At 48.9% G+C, this 18,360-nt stretch overlaps 1 protein-coding gene across 4 annotated transcripts in view; it reads right to left on the bottom strand.

Moving 5' to 3' along the window:
* Positions 1 to 18,360, bottom strand: part of LOC144609115 (lactadherin-like) — a 124,196-nt gene that overhangs the window by 46,494 nt on the left and 59,342 nt on the right. For all 4 annotated transcript variants that reach the window (XM_078427495.1, XM_078427494.1, XM_078427497.1 and 1 more), the window contains one exon: positions 15,517 to 15,642. In XM_078427495.1, the coding sequence (XP_078283621.1) occupies positions 15,517 to 15,642 (126 nt within the window). The remainder of the gene's footprint in view (positions 1 to 15,516; positions 15,643 to 18,360) is intronic.

An 18,360-nucleotide genomic window follows, 5' to 3' on the forward strand; every position in this document is an offset into this window, starting at 1 on the left:
CGAAGGTATCACAAAATGCTGGAGTAACTCAGCGGGTCAGGCAGCATCTAGGAGAGAGGGAATGGGTGACGTTTCGGGTCGAGATTCTCGACCCGAAACGTCACCAAGTCACAGTGACCGGTTCCCCACAAAGTTGGATAAAGAGATTATTGTCCGGCACATCGACGGAGAAAGCGCACGCACAAAGAAGTATGAACTTGCAATCATTCTCTGTAACATGGGGTGCACTTTGTGTTTGAGGAGTTCGCTATTTGCGCCCTTTGATAGTAAACAAAACTGAAATCGTGCAGGTTAAGCGCGGGGATATTGATACAATTGTCTTTGTTTGCTGCCACACACTGTGTTACATGTCTATGTTTGCTGCCACACACTGTGTTACATGTCTATGTTTGCTGCCACACACTGTGTTACATGTCTATGTTTTTCCTCTATCTGGGGAATATTTGAAGCTGAATAACATTATTCTTAATTTAAGCATCATGTTTGATTCTTACGCAAACTCCTGGCCATACCTATTGCATCAGTTGTGTAGTATAATCTGATGGGGACAGTGCTACACAGCTGTTGAAACTATCTCCTGCTACTAGACTTGATCTTTTTGATACTCTTCGGCCTGTTTTCTTCCACCCGATTCAATATCAAGCCTATTATGCCTATGGGTATTTATAAACAGTAAGTTTCTGGTCTCGTGCCTCAATCCCCCCGCCCCCCCCCCCCCCCACCCCCACCCCCACTTCCTTCCCAACCTCAGCCTCATGGACTTAGAGTACCCCTAGTTCCTAAGAAAATAACTGCAGATGCTGGTACAAATCAAAGGTATTTATTCTCAGGAGAGAAGGATTGGATGACGTTTCGGGTCGAGACCCTTCTTCAGACTGGTTCCCAAAACCCATTTCCATCACTGAGAATAATATAGATAAATGCAGCTGCAGCTCACCGGCAGTCTCTCTGGTTTTTTTTGGTTTTTTTGTCATTGTCGTTGTTAAATGTACGTTTTATTTTATTTTTAATTCTGTGTATGTAGGGGGGTGGTGGGGGGGTTGGGGGAAACCTTTTTTCTAATCTCTTCCTCAACGGAGATGCGACCTTTACCGTGTCGTATCTCCGTTAGACTCCGGTCGCAGGGCCTGGACTTACCATCTCGGAGGCTTCGGCCGTGGGCCCTGCAGACCGCAACATCGGGAGTTCGCAGGTCCCTGGCTGGCGACCGGCTTTTGGGAGCTCCAGCCGTAGCAGCTTCGACCGCCCCGAAGCGTGAGGTATGATCAACCCGCCCGCAGGCCCTTCATCGCCCTGCGTGGCTCGGCCGCAGCACTTTCCATCGCCCGGTGGGGGCTCAGGACTTTCATCGGCCTGCTCGGCTCGGCCCTGAGACTTTCCATCGCCCAGTGGGGGCTCAGGACCTTCATCGGCCTGCTTGGCTCGGCCCTGGGACTTTCCATCGCCCGGTGGGGGCTTCAAAAAATTGGGAGCCTCGATCACCTCGTGGCACCACGGGAGAAGAACGAGGAGGAGATAAGACTTTGCCTTCCATCACAGTGAGGGTGTGCCTAGAGCAATCACTGTGATGGCTGTTTTATGTAAAAAAAAAATTATCTGTGTGTCTTGTGCTTTTTAATGTCTACTGCCGGACCCTGACGTGAGAGGACGCTGGCGTTGTGTATTCGCCGCTTTTCCGTCAGGATAGTTTGTCTGTTTGTTTCTATGTTAATTGTTTTTGTAAAGCGCTTTGAGCATGCGATAAGGCGCTATATAATATAAATGGATTATTATTATTATTATTATTAAATGTGAGGTAATCCACTTTGGCGGCAAGAACAAGGAGGCAGATTATTATCTCAATGGTGTCAGATTAGGAAAAAGGGAAGTACAACGAGACCTGGGTGTCCTTGTACACCAGTTACTGAAAGTAAACATGCAGGCACACCAGGCAGAGAAGAAAGCTAATGGCATGTTGGCCTTCATAATGGAAGGATTTGAGTATAGGAGTAAAGAGGTCCTTCTGCAGTTGTACAGGGCCCTGGTGAGACCACAACTGGAGTATTGTGTGCAGTTTGGTCTCCTAATTTGAGGAAGGACATCCTTGTAATTGAGGCAGTGCAGAGTAGGTTCACGAGGTTAATCCCTGGGATGGCGGGACTGACATATGAGGAAAGATTGGAAAGACTGGGCTTGTATTCACTGGAGTTTAGAAGAATGAGAGGGAATCTTATAGAAACATATAAAATTATAAAAGGACTGGACAAGCTAGATGCAGGAAAAATGTTCCCAATGTTGGGGGAGTCCAGAACCAGGGGCCACAGTCTAGGAAAAAAGGGGAGGACATTTAAAACTGAGGTGAGAAGAAACCTTTACACCCAGAGAGTTGTGAATTTGTGGAATTCTCTGCCACAGAAGACAGAAATTCACTGGATGAATTTAAAAGAGAGTTAGAAAGAGCTCTAGGGGCTAGCGGAATCAAGGGATATGGGGAAAAGGCAGGCTCGGGTTACTGATTGTGGATGATCAGCCGTGATCACAATGAAAGGCAGTGCTGGCTCGATGGGCCGAATGGCCTCCTCCTGCACCTATTTTCTATGTCTATATTTTCTATGAAATCGGAGCACCAGGAGAAAACCCAAATGGTCACAGGGAGAACGTACAAGCTCCTTAGTAGACAGCACCTGTAGTCAGGGTCAAACACAGGTCTCTGGCGCTGTAAGGCAGCAACTCCACCGTGCTGCCCCTAAGTCTTAGATTGGCAGAGGATATCATGGATCCATCTCCCATTATACAGAGTTGGTACAGTGGCGCAGCTGGTAGACCCACTGCCTCCCAGTGCCAGGGGAGCAGGTTCGATCCTGACCTCAGGTGCTGTCTGTGTGGAGTTTGCACGTTCTCCCCGTGACCGCGTGGGTTTCCTCTTGGTGCTCTGGTTTCCTCCCACACTCTGAAGATGTTTGCGTTTGTAAGTTAACTGGCCTCTGTAAATTGTCCCTTGTGTGTGGGAATGGATGAGCAAGTGGGATAACATGGAAGTAATGTGAACGGGTCAGAGTGGACTAGATGGGGTGAAGGGCCTGTTTCCATGCTGTGAATTGCAATCAATCAAACAATTCCCTTGAGTCAGAGGATGGTGAATCTGTGGAATTCATTGCCACAGAAAGCTTTGGAGGACAAGTCAATGGATATTTTTAAGGCGGAGATTGATAGATTCTTGATTAGTACGGGTGTCAGGGGTTATGGGGAGAAGGCAGGAGAATGGGGGTTGGGAGGGAGAGATAGATCAGCCATGATTGAATGGCGAAGCAGATGTGATTCACTTGAATGGCCTAATTCTGTTCCTATCACTTATGACCTGATAAAATCTTTCCACCTTCTCTCTGTAGAATGGGGTGCACTCCTACTCCTACGTTGTGGAAACGTTATTCACAAATGAAGCAGTTATACACAATGAAATGTGTAAAATAGAAATGTCAGGCCAAATGTCAATGGGGAATAACATTGGCCATGCACGGAGCCTTGTCTCAGGTAACGATGCTGTGTCTTCACAGTGCGTGCCATGCTAGGATATTCATGCTCCTGCCACATATCAGGTATTCTAATATCCCAAGACAAACACAAAAAGCTGGAGTAACTCAGAGGGTCAGATCGCACCTCTGGAGAAAAGGAATAGGTGACGTTCGGGTCGAAACCCTTCTTCAGACGTCTCGACCTGAAACGTCACCTATTCCTTTTCTCCAGAGATACGGTCTGACTCGCCGAGTTACTCCAGCATTTTGTGTCTTATCTTGGGTGTAAACCCGCATCTGCAGTTCCTTCCTTCACATATTCGATTATCCTCCCTGGTTGTTGTTCTCTTTTAGCAGCCACGGTATATTGTGACTAATAGAGACAAAATGCTGGAGTAACTCAGGCAGCATGTCGGGACAGAAGGAGTGGGTGACGTTTCGGGTCGAGACCTTCTTCAGACGAAGAACGTCGCCCATTCCCTATCTTCAGAGATTCTGCCTGTCCCGCTGACAGCATTACTCCAGCATTTTGTGTCCACCTTTGGTTTAGACCATCGTCTGCAGTTCCTTCCTGCACGTATTGTGAGCAATCTTCCTTAATCCAGACTTCAGTGTTGAGTAAACGCCCACTACTCTTGAGAAACAATCTGCCCTTCAGGCAGTTCATTGAACAATGCCGAGAAATGGAATAGAATTAAAACCCTGAAGGCAAGAGCCGAATCGGATATGAAAGGATCAAAAGGATGGAGGTTGCTGGAGAAACACAATAGCTTTGCCACCACTGTAAAATTCTCCCCCCCCCCCCACCCACTTTACTGTGTCCCACCCTGTTGTTCAAGCATTTCTCCTACTATCAATAGATAATAGACAATAGGTGCAGGAGGAGGCCATTCGGCCCTTCGAGCCAACACCGCCATTCAGTGTGATCATGGCTGATCATTCTCAATCAGTACCCCGTTCCTGCCTTCTCCCTATATCCCCTATCCCACCTCTTCCTCATTTTTTCCGCCCTTTCCCCCTTTTTCCTCCCGTCCACCTTCCTTTTCGTCCAGACCCTCCCACTGGCTATTAGTTTTGAGATACAGCGCGGAAACAGGCCCTTCGGCCCACCGGTTCCGCGCCGACCAGCGATCCCCGCATATTAACACTATTCTACACGCACGAGGGCCAATCTTTTACATTTGCCCAGCCAATTAACCGACAGACCTGTACGTCTTTGGAGTGTGGGAGGGAACCGAAGATCTCGGAGAAACCCCACGCGGGTCACGGGGAGAACGTACAAACTCCGTACAGACAGCACCCATAGTCAGGATCGAACCCGGGTGTCCAGCGCTGCAAGAGCCGTAAGGCAGCAACTCTACCGTTGCGCCACCGTGACTTTCAATTCATTCCTCTTCCCTCCTCATCTGACACCCTTTTGTCTCCTGCTCATCACTAGCCTTTGCCCACCCATCTGCCAAACAACCTCAATCAACCCCAACTATAACGATACTTTCTTATCACTCAGATACATGAAACTGCAGATGCCGGATTACACAAAAAAAGACACAAAGTGCTGGAGTAACGCAGCAGGATAGGCAGCATCCCTGCAGGACAGGGATAGGTGATGTTTTGGGTTGGGACCCTGCTTCATCACTTGCCAGGCTTTGTCCTGCCCCCACTTTTCTTGCAGCTTCCCTCCCCCCCCCCCCCCCCCAACTAAAATCAGTCTGAAGAAGTTTGTTCTGAAGGTAGACACAAAATACTGGAGCAACTCAGCGAGACAGGCAGCATCTCTGGAGAGAAGGAATGGGTGACGCCTCAGGTCGAGATGACCCTTCCTCAGACTGTTTTTAGGTGAGTTACCTCATGGGTACAAAGCTTTACACAGAATGCCAACCGCTCCATTCAAAACCTTAATCATATAGTCATGCTTTAATGCATCATGGAAGCAGCCCTTTAGCCCATCAAGCCCTGCTGGCCATCAAGCATCCATTTACACTAGCCCTACATGTAGAGTTGCCAACTATCTCACTCCCAAATAAGGGACAAGGTGACGTCACCGCCCCACGTGACCTCACCCAGCCAGCGGCCACGTGCTCCCGCTCCACCAATGGCGGCCGCCCGGGCTGGGAGGCGGGTTGCTACGCAACCTCCGTCAGGCGGCGCCCGGGCCTCCGGACCTACACTGTCCGGATCTACACTGTCCGAAGGTAGACACAAAATACTGGAGTAACTCAGCGGGCAGGCAGCATCTCGGGAGAGAAGGACTGGGTGACGTTTCCTCAGTTTGAATAAAGGTCTCGACCCGAAACGTCACACAATCCTTCTCTCCCGAGATGCTGCCTGACCTGCTGAGTTACTCCAGAAGTTTATGTCTACCTTCAATTTTAACCAGCATCTGCAGGTTTTTTCCTACATTGTCCGGACCTACAGCGTCCGGGCCTAATGCGGAACAAGGGCGGTCCCATACGGAACAAACCAATTTAGCCCAAAATACGGGATGTCCCGGCTAATACGGGACAGTTGGCAACCTTACCTACATGACTCCCATTTTATCCTCTCCACAGGAATTTTAAAAGATATTGGACAGATACTGCATATGAATAAGAAGGGTTTAAAGAACAACGGGCTAAATGCAGGTAAATGGGACTAGCCCAATAGTTGGCCGGCATGGCTGAGATGGGCCGAAGGGCCCGTTTCCGCGTGGTTCAGTTTTATGGCTGTCAATTGTCCTTGGATTCTACCGCTCACATGCACACGAGGGACAATTCACAGCAGCCAATGGACTGACCAACTTTCACATCGTTGGGACTATGGGAAACCGGAGCAGCCAGGAAATCCCATGAGGTCAACATGCAAACTCCACACAGACAGCATTGGATGTCAGGATCAAACCTGGCTATCTAGTGCAGTGAGCCACCAGCCCAGATGTTGCCTGAATCACCTGGTCTCGGGCTGGCTGTGTGTGAGCATTGTTCTACACTCGGCAACCCCTCTGCATTATTGAGAGCGCACTGAAGTTTCAACATGCTCCCATTCTCCCAGTTGTGGACGCAGCCCAGACCATCACACAAGCCAACCTCCCATTGACTCCATCTACACCTCGCGCTGCCTCGGCACGGCCAGCAGCCCAGACCATCACACAAACCAACCTCCCATTGACTCCATCTACACCTCGCGCTGCCTCGGCAAGGCCAGCAGCATCATCAAGGAGGAGTCTCACCCCGGCCACTCCCTCTTCTCCCCTCCCCATCGGGCAAGAGGTACAGAAGTGTGAAAACGCACACCTCCAGATTCAGGGACAGTTTCCTCCCAGCTGTTATCAGGCAACTGAACCATCCTATCAACAACTGGAGAGCAGTCCTGAGCTGCAATCTACCTCATTGGAGATCCTTTGATTGGACTTTACTGGATTTTATCTTGCACTAAAGGTTATTCACATTATTCCCTACTTCATGTCTGTACACAGTAAATGACTCGATTGTAATCATGTGTTGTCTATCCATTAACTGGTCAGCACGCAACAAAAGCTTTTCACTGTACCTCGGTAGACGTGACAATAAACTAAACAGAACACTTTGTAGTTATCTTTGCTAAACACCAGCATCTGCAGTTCCAGTGAGATGGAGGCAGATGGAGGTTAGTGAGGGCATTGGGGCAGAGAGGGGAACCTTAGTTTGGCCTGGGGTGGGGGGGGGGGAGTGGTGTTCAGGAGGAAAGCGACTGAAATCTGGCTATCAACTTGCTACAACTTGGAAGGAGTTATAGGACCTGAGTTAATAGACAATAGGTGCAGGAGTAGGCCATTCGGCCCTTCGAGCCAGCACCGCCATTCAATGTGATCATGGCTGATCATCCACAATCAGTACCCCGTTCCTGCCCTGACCCCCTGACTCCGCTATCATTAAGAGCTCTATCTAACTCTCTCTTGAAAGCATCCAGAGAATTGGCCTCCACTGCCGTCTGGGGCAGAGAATTCCACAGATTCACAATCCTCATCTCCGTTCTAAATGGCCGGCCCTTTATTCTTAAACTGTGCCCCCTGGTTCTGGACTCCCCCATAAAATTGGGAACATGTTTCCGGTAGTTTCGTGTGTATACGAATTGAGTTTCTACAGGGGTGAAAAGTAACCGAGGAATTGGTGTAATTTTGTTCGGCCGGCGTAGGAAAGAACAGCAGATGTCGGTACACACCGAAGATAAACACAAAGTGCTGGAGTAACTCAGCGGGCAAGGCAACGACTCTGGAGAAATAGGTGACGTTTCAGGTCCGAACCCAACTTCAGGCTGGATACTTTATTCCACTACACGAGAGATTTTCAGACAGCTTACACTGATTAAAAATACCCAAACTTCTCGATCAATGTCTCAATTTCAGATTGCAGAAGGTTAAACAAATATTGGAAATCAATCGTCATGTGAAAGACATACATGTAAACGGAGGTATTTATTCACAAAATGCTGGAGTAACTCAGCAGGTCAGGCAGCATCTCAGGAGAGAAGGAATGGGTGACATTTCGGGTCGAGACCCGTCTTCAGACTGATGTCAGGGGGGCGGGACAAAGGAAGGATATAGGTGGAGACAGGAAGATAGAGGGAGATCTGGGAAGGAGGAGGGGAAGAGAGGGACAGAGGAACTATCTAAAGTTGGAGAAGTCGATGTTCATACCACTGGGCTGCAAGCTGCCCAGGCGAAATATGAGGTGCTGTTCCTCCAATTTCCGGTGGGCCTCACTATCGCACTGGAGGAGGCCCATGACAGAAAGGTCAGACTGGGAGTGGGAGGGGGAGTTGAAGTGCTCGGCCACCGGGAGACCAGAGGTTAGGGACGTCTTTCATCCCTCACCCCAGGATCCAGTCCAAATATTACACCTGGATAAAATATGATACCACCACATTTTTCACTTTACGCGGATTCTCTACACAAAGGGCCATCATAACATTTGCTTTCCTGGGCAGCGTCTGGAATGAGGGACGCAGTGAAACTTTCAGGTCAAGGGCCTTTTGTCCGAACTCGGAAAGAGAAAATAAAAATCAACTGAGAGTTTTCTCTCTCTTTTTCCGTCTTGGTGAAGGACTTTCAACCTGACAAATTAACTGAAGGTGGACACAAAATGCTGGAGTAACTCAGCGGGACAGGCAGTGTCTCGTGAGAGAAGGAATGGGTGACGTTTCAGGTCAAGACCCTTCTTCAGACTGATGTCACGTCACCCATCCCTTCTCTCCCGAGATGCTGCCTGACCCTCTGAGTTACTCCAGCCTTTTGTGTCCATCTTTGGTTTAAACCAGCATCTGAATTTCTTTCCTACACTGACCATTTTTGGCAGCCTCTTTTATGACAGATTTCATTTTTTTTGGTGTCAAATGAGCCGATGACTTTATATCAGGCTATATAGAAAGCAATTCCACCCTCCAAATATTACCACCAGGGTCTTCTAAACTATCTTCAGTAGCAGTTGAACCGAGGTATGCTTCTTCCATGTCATGTCCATTAAGTATCTTTAGGTCAGGAACAGCTCGGAGCAGATGCAGAATTAAATCCCTTTAGTGCTATTCCCTGAAGCACTGCTAGGTGCCACAGCAGGGGTTGGGTAGAACATAGAATACAGCACAGGAACAGGCCCTTCGGCCTGCAATGTCTGTGCTGAACATGATGCCAAGATCATCACTCATCTATCTGGACATAACCCATATCCCTCTTATCACCCCCATTCCCTGCATATCCATTGCCTATCCAGAAGTCTTTTAAATGGCACTAAGGTATCTGCGCCAACTAGAGTTGCCAAATGTCCTGTATTAACCGGGACATCCCGTATATTGGGCTAAATTGGTTTGTCCCGCATAGGACTGCCCTTGTCCGTATTAGGCCCAGGGGGCGCTGTAAGCCCAGACACTGTAGGCCCGGACACTGTAGGCCCGGACACTGTAGGCCCGGACACTGTAGGCCCGGACACTGTGATCCTGGACACTGTGGTCCCGGACACTGTAGGCCCGGACACTGTAGGCCCGGGTGGCACTGTAGGCCCGGACACTGTAGGCCCAGACACTGTAGTCCCAGACACTGTAGGCCCGGAGGCCCGGGCGCCGCCTAACGGAGGTTGCGTAGAAGCCGCTGGCCTCCTGGCCCGGGCAGCCGCCATTGGTGGAGCGGGAGCACGTGGCCGCTGGCTGGGTGAGGTCACGTGAACCCAAGCGCCAACCATCACCCCAGCAGTGCATTCCAGGCTCTCACCATCCTCTCTGCCCCGCTCATTTCCTTTAAACTTTGCCCCTCTCAATTTAAAGCAATGCAGAGTGAAGCTCTGTCTGCACAACCCAACAACCTGACTCACTTGCAAAATCAAGAGTGGCCTCTGCTGCCCAGCTAGAACATTTTCCTTTCAGCCCCACCAACCTCCTGTGGCTTCAGTAAGATTGCTAATGTGATATCAGTGGAAAGCAAAGATACTAGAGGAACAAGATGGCTCACTCCGTTGAAATCGCCTATACTGAAGTGTAGTATGCAAAGGAGCCATTTTAGTAAGCAAAACCTGCCGTTCGCTCTGCCTCTCGCAGTGTAATCAGTGTTTTGGGGGAACAGTATGTGTGATGATACCATAAAAATGCAGAATATATCATCTATCAATTCACAGGTTTTTGTTATTTTTCTTTTTAAATGGTTTTGCACGTTTCTGCCTACTAAAATGGCGCCGTGACGTACTACGGTTTTTAGGGTCGAGTGGTCTATCTTGGTCCTCTAGTATCTTTGGTGGAAAGGGACCAGTGGACTGGATTTCTAAATAAATCCCCGAGCTCTACAAACAAGTGATTTTCTCCTATTGCACCAAATGCCAGTGTCTACGTCAGGAGTGGGAAGAAGATGAACTCATGCCTTTCATACACTCTTTGAAAGAGAGAACAATGGCCGGCCTATACTGACGCCCACTGCCCTCGATGACCGTGATCTCAAGTCTCAAAGGACGATGATAAAGCATCCTTCAAGGGGGTCAGTGTACACAAAGCACCTGGACCAGATGGTGAGCTGGCCAAGTGCGAAAGACCTGAGCCGACCAACTGGCTGGAACATTCAAAGACATCTTCAACCTAAGACAGACACAAAATGCTGGAGTAACTCAGCGGATCAGGCAGCTTCTCTGGAGGAAAGGAATAGGTGACGTTTCGGGTCGAGACCCTTCTTCAAACCAACATCTGCAGTTCCTTCCTAGATACCTTCAACTTTTTCGATCTGAGGTGCCCATCTGCTTCAAAAGGGCATTTATCACACTGGAGCCTAAACCATTGTTATCTGCCTCAAAGGGTATTAATGATAAGTGCTTACATCCACCGTAATGGGTAGGAAAATAACTGCAGATGCTGGTTCAAATCGAAGGTAGACACAAAATGCTGGAGTAACTCCACGGGTCAGGCAGCATCTCAGGAGAGAAGGAATGGGTGATGTTTCAGGTCTCCTGAGATGCTGCCTGACCCGCTGAGTTACTCCAGCATTTTTCATTTCATATATACAGCGCGGAAACAGGCCTTTTCGGCCCATCAAGTCCGCGCCGCCCAGCGATCCCCGCACACTAACACTATTAACACTATCCTACACACACTAGGGACAATTTTTTACATTTACCCAGTCAATTAACCTACATACCTGCACGTCTTTGGAGTGTGGGAGGAAACCGAAGATCTCGGAGAAAACCCACGCAGGTCACGGGGAGAACGTACAAACTCCTTACAGTGCAGCACCCGTAGTCAGGATCGAACCTGAGTCTCCGGCGCTGCATTCGCTGTAAAGCAGCAACTCTACCGCTGCGCTACCGTGCCGCCGTTTGAAGCACTTTGAGAGGTTGGTTGCGGCTTGAATCAACCCCTGTCTCTACATTACCTTGGTCATCGTCCCACTTATCTCTCGTTTTCACACCTCACCCTTCCATATCACTGTGTCTCCCTCTCGACTGGCTCTCTGTCTGAAGAAGGGTCTCGACCCGAAACGTCACCCATTCCTTCTATCCAAAGATGCTGCCTGGCCCGCTGAGTTACTCCAGCATTTTGTGTCTATCTACGGTGTGAGACTTGAAAGGAGGTGTGCGGAGGGTTGTGTGGGCAGAATTAGGGAGAGCCCATAAACGCGCCATGGGTCAGAAGTCTGTTTCTGTCTAGTCTGAAACCAGGGGAGAGAGCAGCCAACTACTGGGTCTCAACAGTGCTGTGTACAGCTGACCCAGGCTCCAGGACATCATTGTCACGGTTGCATAATGATCCAGTATTACTAATGTAATATGTAGCAATTTTATCTATTTCCAGCACAGTCAGTCCGACTATGAAGCTTCTGTAATGCTTGACAACTCTGGAGATCTGACTGTGAGAACAATCTCTGCCTTTGTGTCCCGCTGAATTAATTCAGCTGTCTGATTCACCCAAAGCTTTTTTGGGAAGCAATCCAAGCCTCAAGTGATGGTTTCTCCCCCTGGCAAGATCTTGCTGCCTTCCCGCCGATATCATGGGAGCTGTCAGCAGATCGTCTGCACGAACCCCGTCCGAAAGTCAAGATCAACTCTCACAGAAAGGTCTCGACTCGAAACGTCCATTCATTTTCTCCAGAGGTGCTGTCTGACCTTTTCTCCAGAGGTGCTGTCTGACCGGTTCAGTTACTCCAGCTTTTTGTGTCCGTATACAGTTTACGGACCTGGGTGGCACGGTGGCAGAGTAGCTGCCTCACAGCGCCGGAGGCCCCGGTTCAATCCCAACTACGGGTGCTGTCTGCGCGGAGTTTGTACGTTCTCCCCGTGACACGGGGGGGATTTCTCCGAGATCTTCGGTTTCCTCCCACACTCCAAAGACGTACAGGTTTTGCCCAGACATGCAGACGTACCAGACGTAGGCTAATTGGCTTGGTATAAATGTAAATTGTCCCTAGTGCATGTGGGATAGTGTTAGTGTGCGGGGATCGCTGGTCGGCGCGGACCCGGTGGGTCGAAGGACCTGTTTCTGCACTGTATCTCTAAACTAAACTAAACTAAACTAAATCTTCAGTTTAAACCAGCGTCCTTCCTACACATCAACTCTCACGGCCCTGACTGCCAACAATTGGCTTCTGTTGGCAGATGGCACTCTTCTCCAAAATGATGCGTAGTCAATTTAATTAGAGAAATTAAATTTTTGGAAGAGAGGAATGCAAATTGTTTATCCGTTAAAAATTCTTCCAACTGGATTATTGGAAAGCCACATATAGAATAACCCATAATTAGAGGGAACTAGACCAAGTGAACCCGTTGGGCCAAAACCTCTCCTGCATTGGTGCAGCACCCTCTCCCCCTCCCCCTCCCCTCTCCTCCCCCCTCCCACTCCCCTCCCCCTCTCTCCTCCCCCCTCCCTCCTTTCCTTTCCCCCCCTCCATCCCCCTCCCCCCTCTACCCTCCCCCTCCCCTCCCACCCCCCCAAAATATTAAACAAAATCTCAATGAAAATTGCGATTTTTAAAAAAATGGTGTTTTTTTCTGTATTGGTCTAGCACCCTCCCCCTCCCCTCCCCTCCCCTCCCTCACTCCATCCCCGCAACCCCCCTTCTTCCCCACCCACTCCCCCCCTTCCCATCCCACCCTCCAGTCACCCACTGCATCCCCCCTTATCCCCCCCCCTCCATTCTTAGGGGCTCTCCGGCGGCGCCGCCATTCCCGCCTGTCGGGTTTCCATGGTGACGTGGAACATGGAGGTATCACTGCGCATGGGCGGCTGACGGGCACAGCAAGTGGAAAAGGGACTTAGTAAAGTTTAAAATGTGAATAACAAAATATAACAGTTGGAACGTTAATAGGATTTCTTGATGCAGGGATTTTCAACATCAGCATCATTTCCCCTTTTCACAACAGGAAGGAGTTGTCGAAAATCGCCACAACATATGGTAAGAATGCCGCCAAAAGGCTCCATCGTTCTTTTTGCATAGACCTCGAAGAGTTCTGTCCACCGCTTCAAAGCTCTCCCTCCTAATCATCAGGCACTCATCCCTATATTACTCATATTCCTCAAAGTTACTCAAAGGACACGGATGCTTTGTGGGCGGCACGGTGGCGCAGCGGTAGACTTACCGCCTTACAGCACCAGAGATCCAGGTTCAATCCTGACCACGGGTGCTGTCTGTACGTTCTCCCCGTGACCGCGTGAGTCTCCTCCAGGTGCTCCGGTTTCCACCCACACTCCAAAGACGTGTAGGTTTGTAGGTTGTGTACGAAGGAACTGCAGATGTTGGTTTAAACCGAAGATAGACACAAAATGCTGGAGTAACTCAGCGGGTCAGACAGCATCTCTGGAGAAAAGGAACAGGTGACGTTTCGGGTCGGTCTGGAGAAGGGTCTCGACCCAAAACGTCACCTGTTCCTTTTCTCCAGAGATGCTGTCTGGCCCGCTGAGTTACTCAGCTTTTCGTAGCTCTCCCAGGATTTTTAGGCTTTGGTAAAAGTTGTAAGTTGTTCGTAGTGTGTGCGATAGTGCGAGCATGCGAGGTGATCGCTGGTCGGCACGGACTCTGTGGGCCGAAGGGCCTGTTTATGTGCTGAATCTCTCGTGTAAACCCAACAGTATGGACATTGATGTAGAAATAAAGAACTGCAGGTGCCGGTTTATACCAAAGATAGACGCAAAGATCATCTTTAATATAAACATTAATCTCCAATTTTAAGTAACACTCTCCCCAAACCCCTCTCTTTCCTGTAGTTCACCTTACACCAGCACATACCCATTTCTTCCACTATCCCACCCCCATCCACCTCTGCCCCTCCCTCACGCCCTTCTCTCCTTACCTAACATCTCTTTATCTCTCGCTTTTGTCACTTACTCCACCTACCTGCCTGTTTACCCCCCCTCACCACCCCCCCCCCCCCTCCTTACCAACTATTCAACTATCACCTGCCAGTCTTTATCCCCTCCCAACCTGTCTTCTCCAGCTTTCTACAATCAGTCCTGACCCGAAACGTCACCTATCCATTCCCTCCTCGGAGGCTGCCTGACCCGCTGAGTTCCCCCAGCACTTTGCCATCTCCTCAAGATTCCAGCATCTGCCGCTCCTTGTGTTGGCGGGCAAAGGTAGGTTATTCAGTACAGCTTTCACATTTGAGCCTTCCCATGCATCGTTTGTAATCGGGAAGAGCATAGTGAGGCTCTGTGCTCACACATGGTGTTGACCTATTGTGATCTACCTCACTAACCCACAGGCCAAACTCCAAGGGAAAGTTGTTGCTCTGTCGTTAGTGGATGTGAACATTTCCTGATGTAACCAAGGACTCAGCTTCCAATTCAATGTTGATTTTTCAATGTGAATATCAAATCCCTGTGTGTAGGAAAATAACTGCAGATGCTGGTTCAAATCGAAGATAGACACAAAATGCTGGAGTAACTCAGCGGGTCAGGCAGCATCTCAGGAGAGAAGGAATGGGTGACGTTTCAGGTCGAGACCCTTCATCACACATAGGCGATAATTGGCACCCAAGGTTCAACTACTTGTGGGCGGCACAGTGGCGCAACGGGTAGTGCGGCTGCCTCACTGCACCAGAGACCTGGTTTCGAGCCTGACCTTGAGGGCTGGCCGTGTGGAATCTGCATGATCCCTCTGTGACCACATGGATTTCCTCTCCCATCCCAGAGACATGCTCTGTACATCGCCCCAAATTGCCCCTCGTGCTGTCGGGAGCGGACGAGAAAGTGGGATAACATAAAACTGGCGTGAATGGGTGGTCGATGGTCGGTGTGAACTCGATGGGCCAAAGGGCCCGTGTCCATGATGTATCTTTCAATCAATACAACCCTAACATACCAATAATAATCCCCAGTTACATTGGCACACACAACTCTGCGTGCGAATCTCCTTTCAGATCTTTTATTCAAGTCATTTTACTTCCAACAACCAAACTGGCACATAAAAGTGGGCTGAACTTGTCAACGAGAAATGTTCCTCATTCCCCCCCCCACCCTACTGCACTTTCTCATAATCTTCAAAACTAGTCCTCGAGAGTCAAGAGTGTCTACCCAAATATACCATTAATAATCCCCAGAGAGATTGACTTACTTGTTTGACAGTGAACACCTTGGAAACCGGAGGGGCATTGGCAGATGTATTCACTGAAGGCATCGCCCCTGCGCGATATAGATTCACACAGGCCGCCATTTTGACAGGGGTTAGGGGAACAGGGGCCTGTAACAGAAAGAGAAACAAACATGGGTTAAAACCAGGGGCAACTCCTTATCCAATTTGATTTACAATATTATCACGATACGATACGATAATACTTTATTGTCAGATCTTCTTGCATCTGTTGTTACAGTTTTCTAACTATTTTCCAGTTGCCCAACTTCCATTCTTTAGAGTGGAGATACAGCGTGGCCACAGGCCCTTGGGTCCACCAACCAGTACACTAGCACTCTCCTACACCCTAAGTACATTTTTTACAATTAACAGCAGCCAATTAACCTGCTAACCTGTACGTCTTTGGAGGGTGGAAAGAAACTGAAGCAGACGGAGCCAACCGGAGACAGTGAGAACGTACAAACTCCGTACAGACAGCACCCGAGGTCAGGATCGAACCCGGGTCTCTGACGCTGTGAGGCAGCAACTCTACCGCTGCACCACTGTGCCACCCTTAGGTTTTCTTACCAGAAACAATATCTCAGGTGTCTTCCCACCCTGTTAGAACTATCCAGCCATTTCTTCAAAGGACTACAAATCCATGACAGCACTCTACCACTGTATCTAGGTCATTCAGCCCACAGCAATACCATTGCCCCACCTCTTCCAAAGTTTACATCACCTTGTTTCCATCCCCTAACAATCTATGTTCAGACAGAATTTCTCAAGTGAAAGGCAAAGTGAGGGATTCTATGTTCTTGAGTTGCTGACCAATCAGTGGAAATGGGTGTTCTCAATTTGCTTCATTAAAACTATTCATTTCATCAGGAGTCCCTACTAAACTTTGTTCCCCGAGCTCAGGAATTCTCTCCCAAAGCCCTCTGGCTCCCTTCCTCTCTACCTCCAAGAACCCACAAGTTCATAAGTGACAGGAGCAGAATTAGGCCACTCGGCCCATCAAGATATGACCAAACGTGGGTAGGTGGAAGCTGGGACATGTTGGCCGGTGTGGGCAAGTTGGGCCGAAGGGCCTGTTTCCAAGCTGTATCACTCGATGACTATAAGTCTACTCCACTATTCAATCACGGCTGATCTATCTCTCCCTCCTAACCCTATTCTTCTGCCTTCTGAGTGTAGGTGTAAAGAGGCCCTTCTGCAGTTGTATAGGGCCCTGGTGAGACCACATCTGGAGTATTGTGTGCAGTTTTGGTCTCCTAATTTGAGGAAGGACATCCTTGCTATTGAGGCAGTGGAGCATAGGTTCACGAGATTAATCCACGGGATGGCGGGACTGTCATATGAGGAAAGATTGGAAAGACTGGGCTTGTATTCACTGGAGTTTAGAAGGATGAGAGGGGATCTTATAGAGACCTATAAAATTATGAAAGGACTGGACAAGCTAGATGCAGGAAAAATGTTCTCAATGTTGGGGGGTGTCCAGAACCAGGGGCCACAGTCTTAGAATAAAGGGGAGGCCATTTAAAACTGAGGTGAGTAAAAAACTATTTCACCCAGAGAGTTGTGAATTTGTGGAATTTTCTGCCACAGAGGGCAGTGGAGGCCAATTCACTGGTTGAATTTAAAAGAGAGTTAGATAGAGTTCTAGGGGCTAGTGGAATCAAGGGATATGGGGAGAAGGCAGGCACGGGTTACTGATTGTGGATGATCAGCCATGATCACAATGAATGGCAGTGCTGGCTCGAAGGGCCGAATGGCCTCCTCCTGCACCTATTTTCTATGTTTCTATGTTTCTCCCCATAATCCCTGACACCCATTGGAATCCCCCTTTCTCATCATCTGTCCAAATATCTCTTGACGTGATAACTCCCATGTGATGTTGGCGTGTGGGACTGCAGTGAAGCCTCATTATTATTGTGAGTCAGTGGAGGAGCTGTTTATTCTGGCCAGGATTAATAAAATAAGTGGGAGTGATGGTTCAACCTTCTAAGGACCTTTGCGAATTAACAGGCAGATAATTTCCCTGAGAGACCATTATGTCTTCAGAATGGAATTTGCAGCAAGTTGGTGCAAGATTTCAGAGACATCTCCCTGCAAAATCATGACATGTCCAACAAAACACAACAGCAGGTCAGGCAGCATCTATGGAGGGAATGGACACACCATGTTTCGGGTTTTCAAAGCCCTCTTCAGCTTGCTGATCTGAATTGCCGTCTGTCTTTCCCCTCCACAGATGCTGCCCGGCCCACTGAGATCCTCCGGCATTTTATGTTTTGCTCGAGATTCCTGCACCTGCAGTTAGTTGCTTGTGTCTCCATCATTACTCCTTCAGTGTAATTGGGGTGGGCGCGCAATGAAGTGTGAGACAGGCCTTTGCCACTCAAGAGAGGTTTCTGATCCCGCCATGGTCCCGTGCAATGGAAATGACCCAGACTGAGAGTGAGTGATGAGGGAAGCTCAATAAAGTCTCCGTTTGAACTCCACAGAAAATGTCTGACCAAAAATGGCAGTCAGAAGCTTCACAGGTTGTTGGTACACCTGCATTTGGAGACAGTGCACTGCCCAGTGAAGGCACCATAACTATTAAAATATCGAGACCTGCTTATGTCGTTCAGACCTTGCTGGAATTTTAACCTGAAACTTTACAGTTTGCAGAGTTCTCAATTAAATAACCAATTTCACCTTTCTGCATTGAAGTTGCTTCTGGCTTAAGAGGAGCAAGGTCAACTCTCAGAGTCCATCAAGGAAGGTTTTATGCTTCTTCGCTGAGTGTTCTTCTCCCACCTTCCACCCCTGCAACTTATTAAGCTCCCTGAGCGCCCTGCCTTT

This window comes from Rhinoraja longicauda, chromosome 33 (assembly GCF_053455715.1).
Source record: "Rhinoraja longicauda isolate Sanriku21f chromosome 33, sRhiLon1.1, whole genome shotgun sequence".
Classification (NCBI taxonomy): Eukaryota; Metazoa; Chordata; class Chondrichthyes; order Rajiformes; family Arhynchobatidae; genus Rhinoraja; species Rhinoraja longicauda.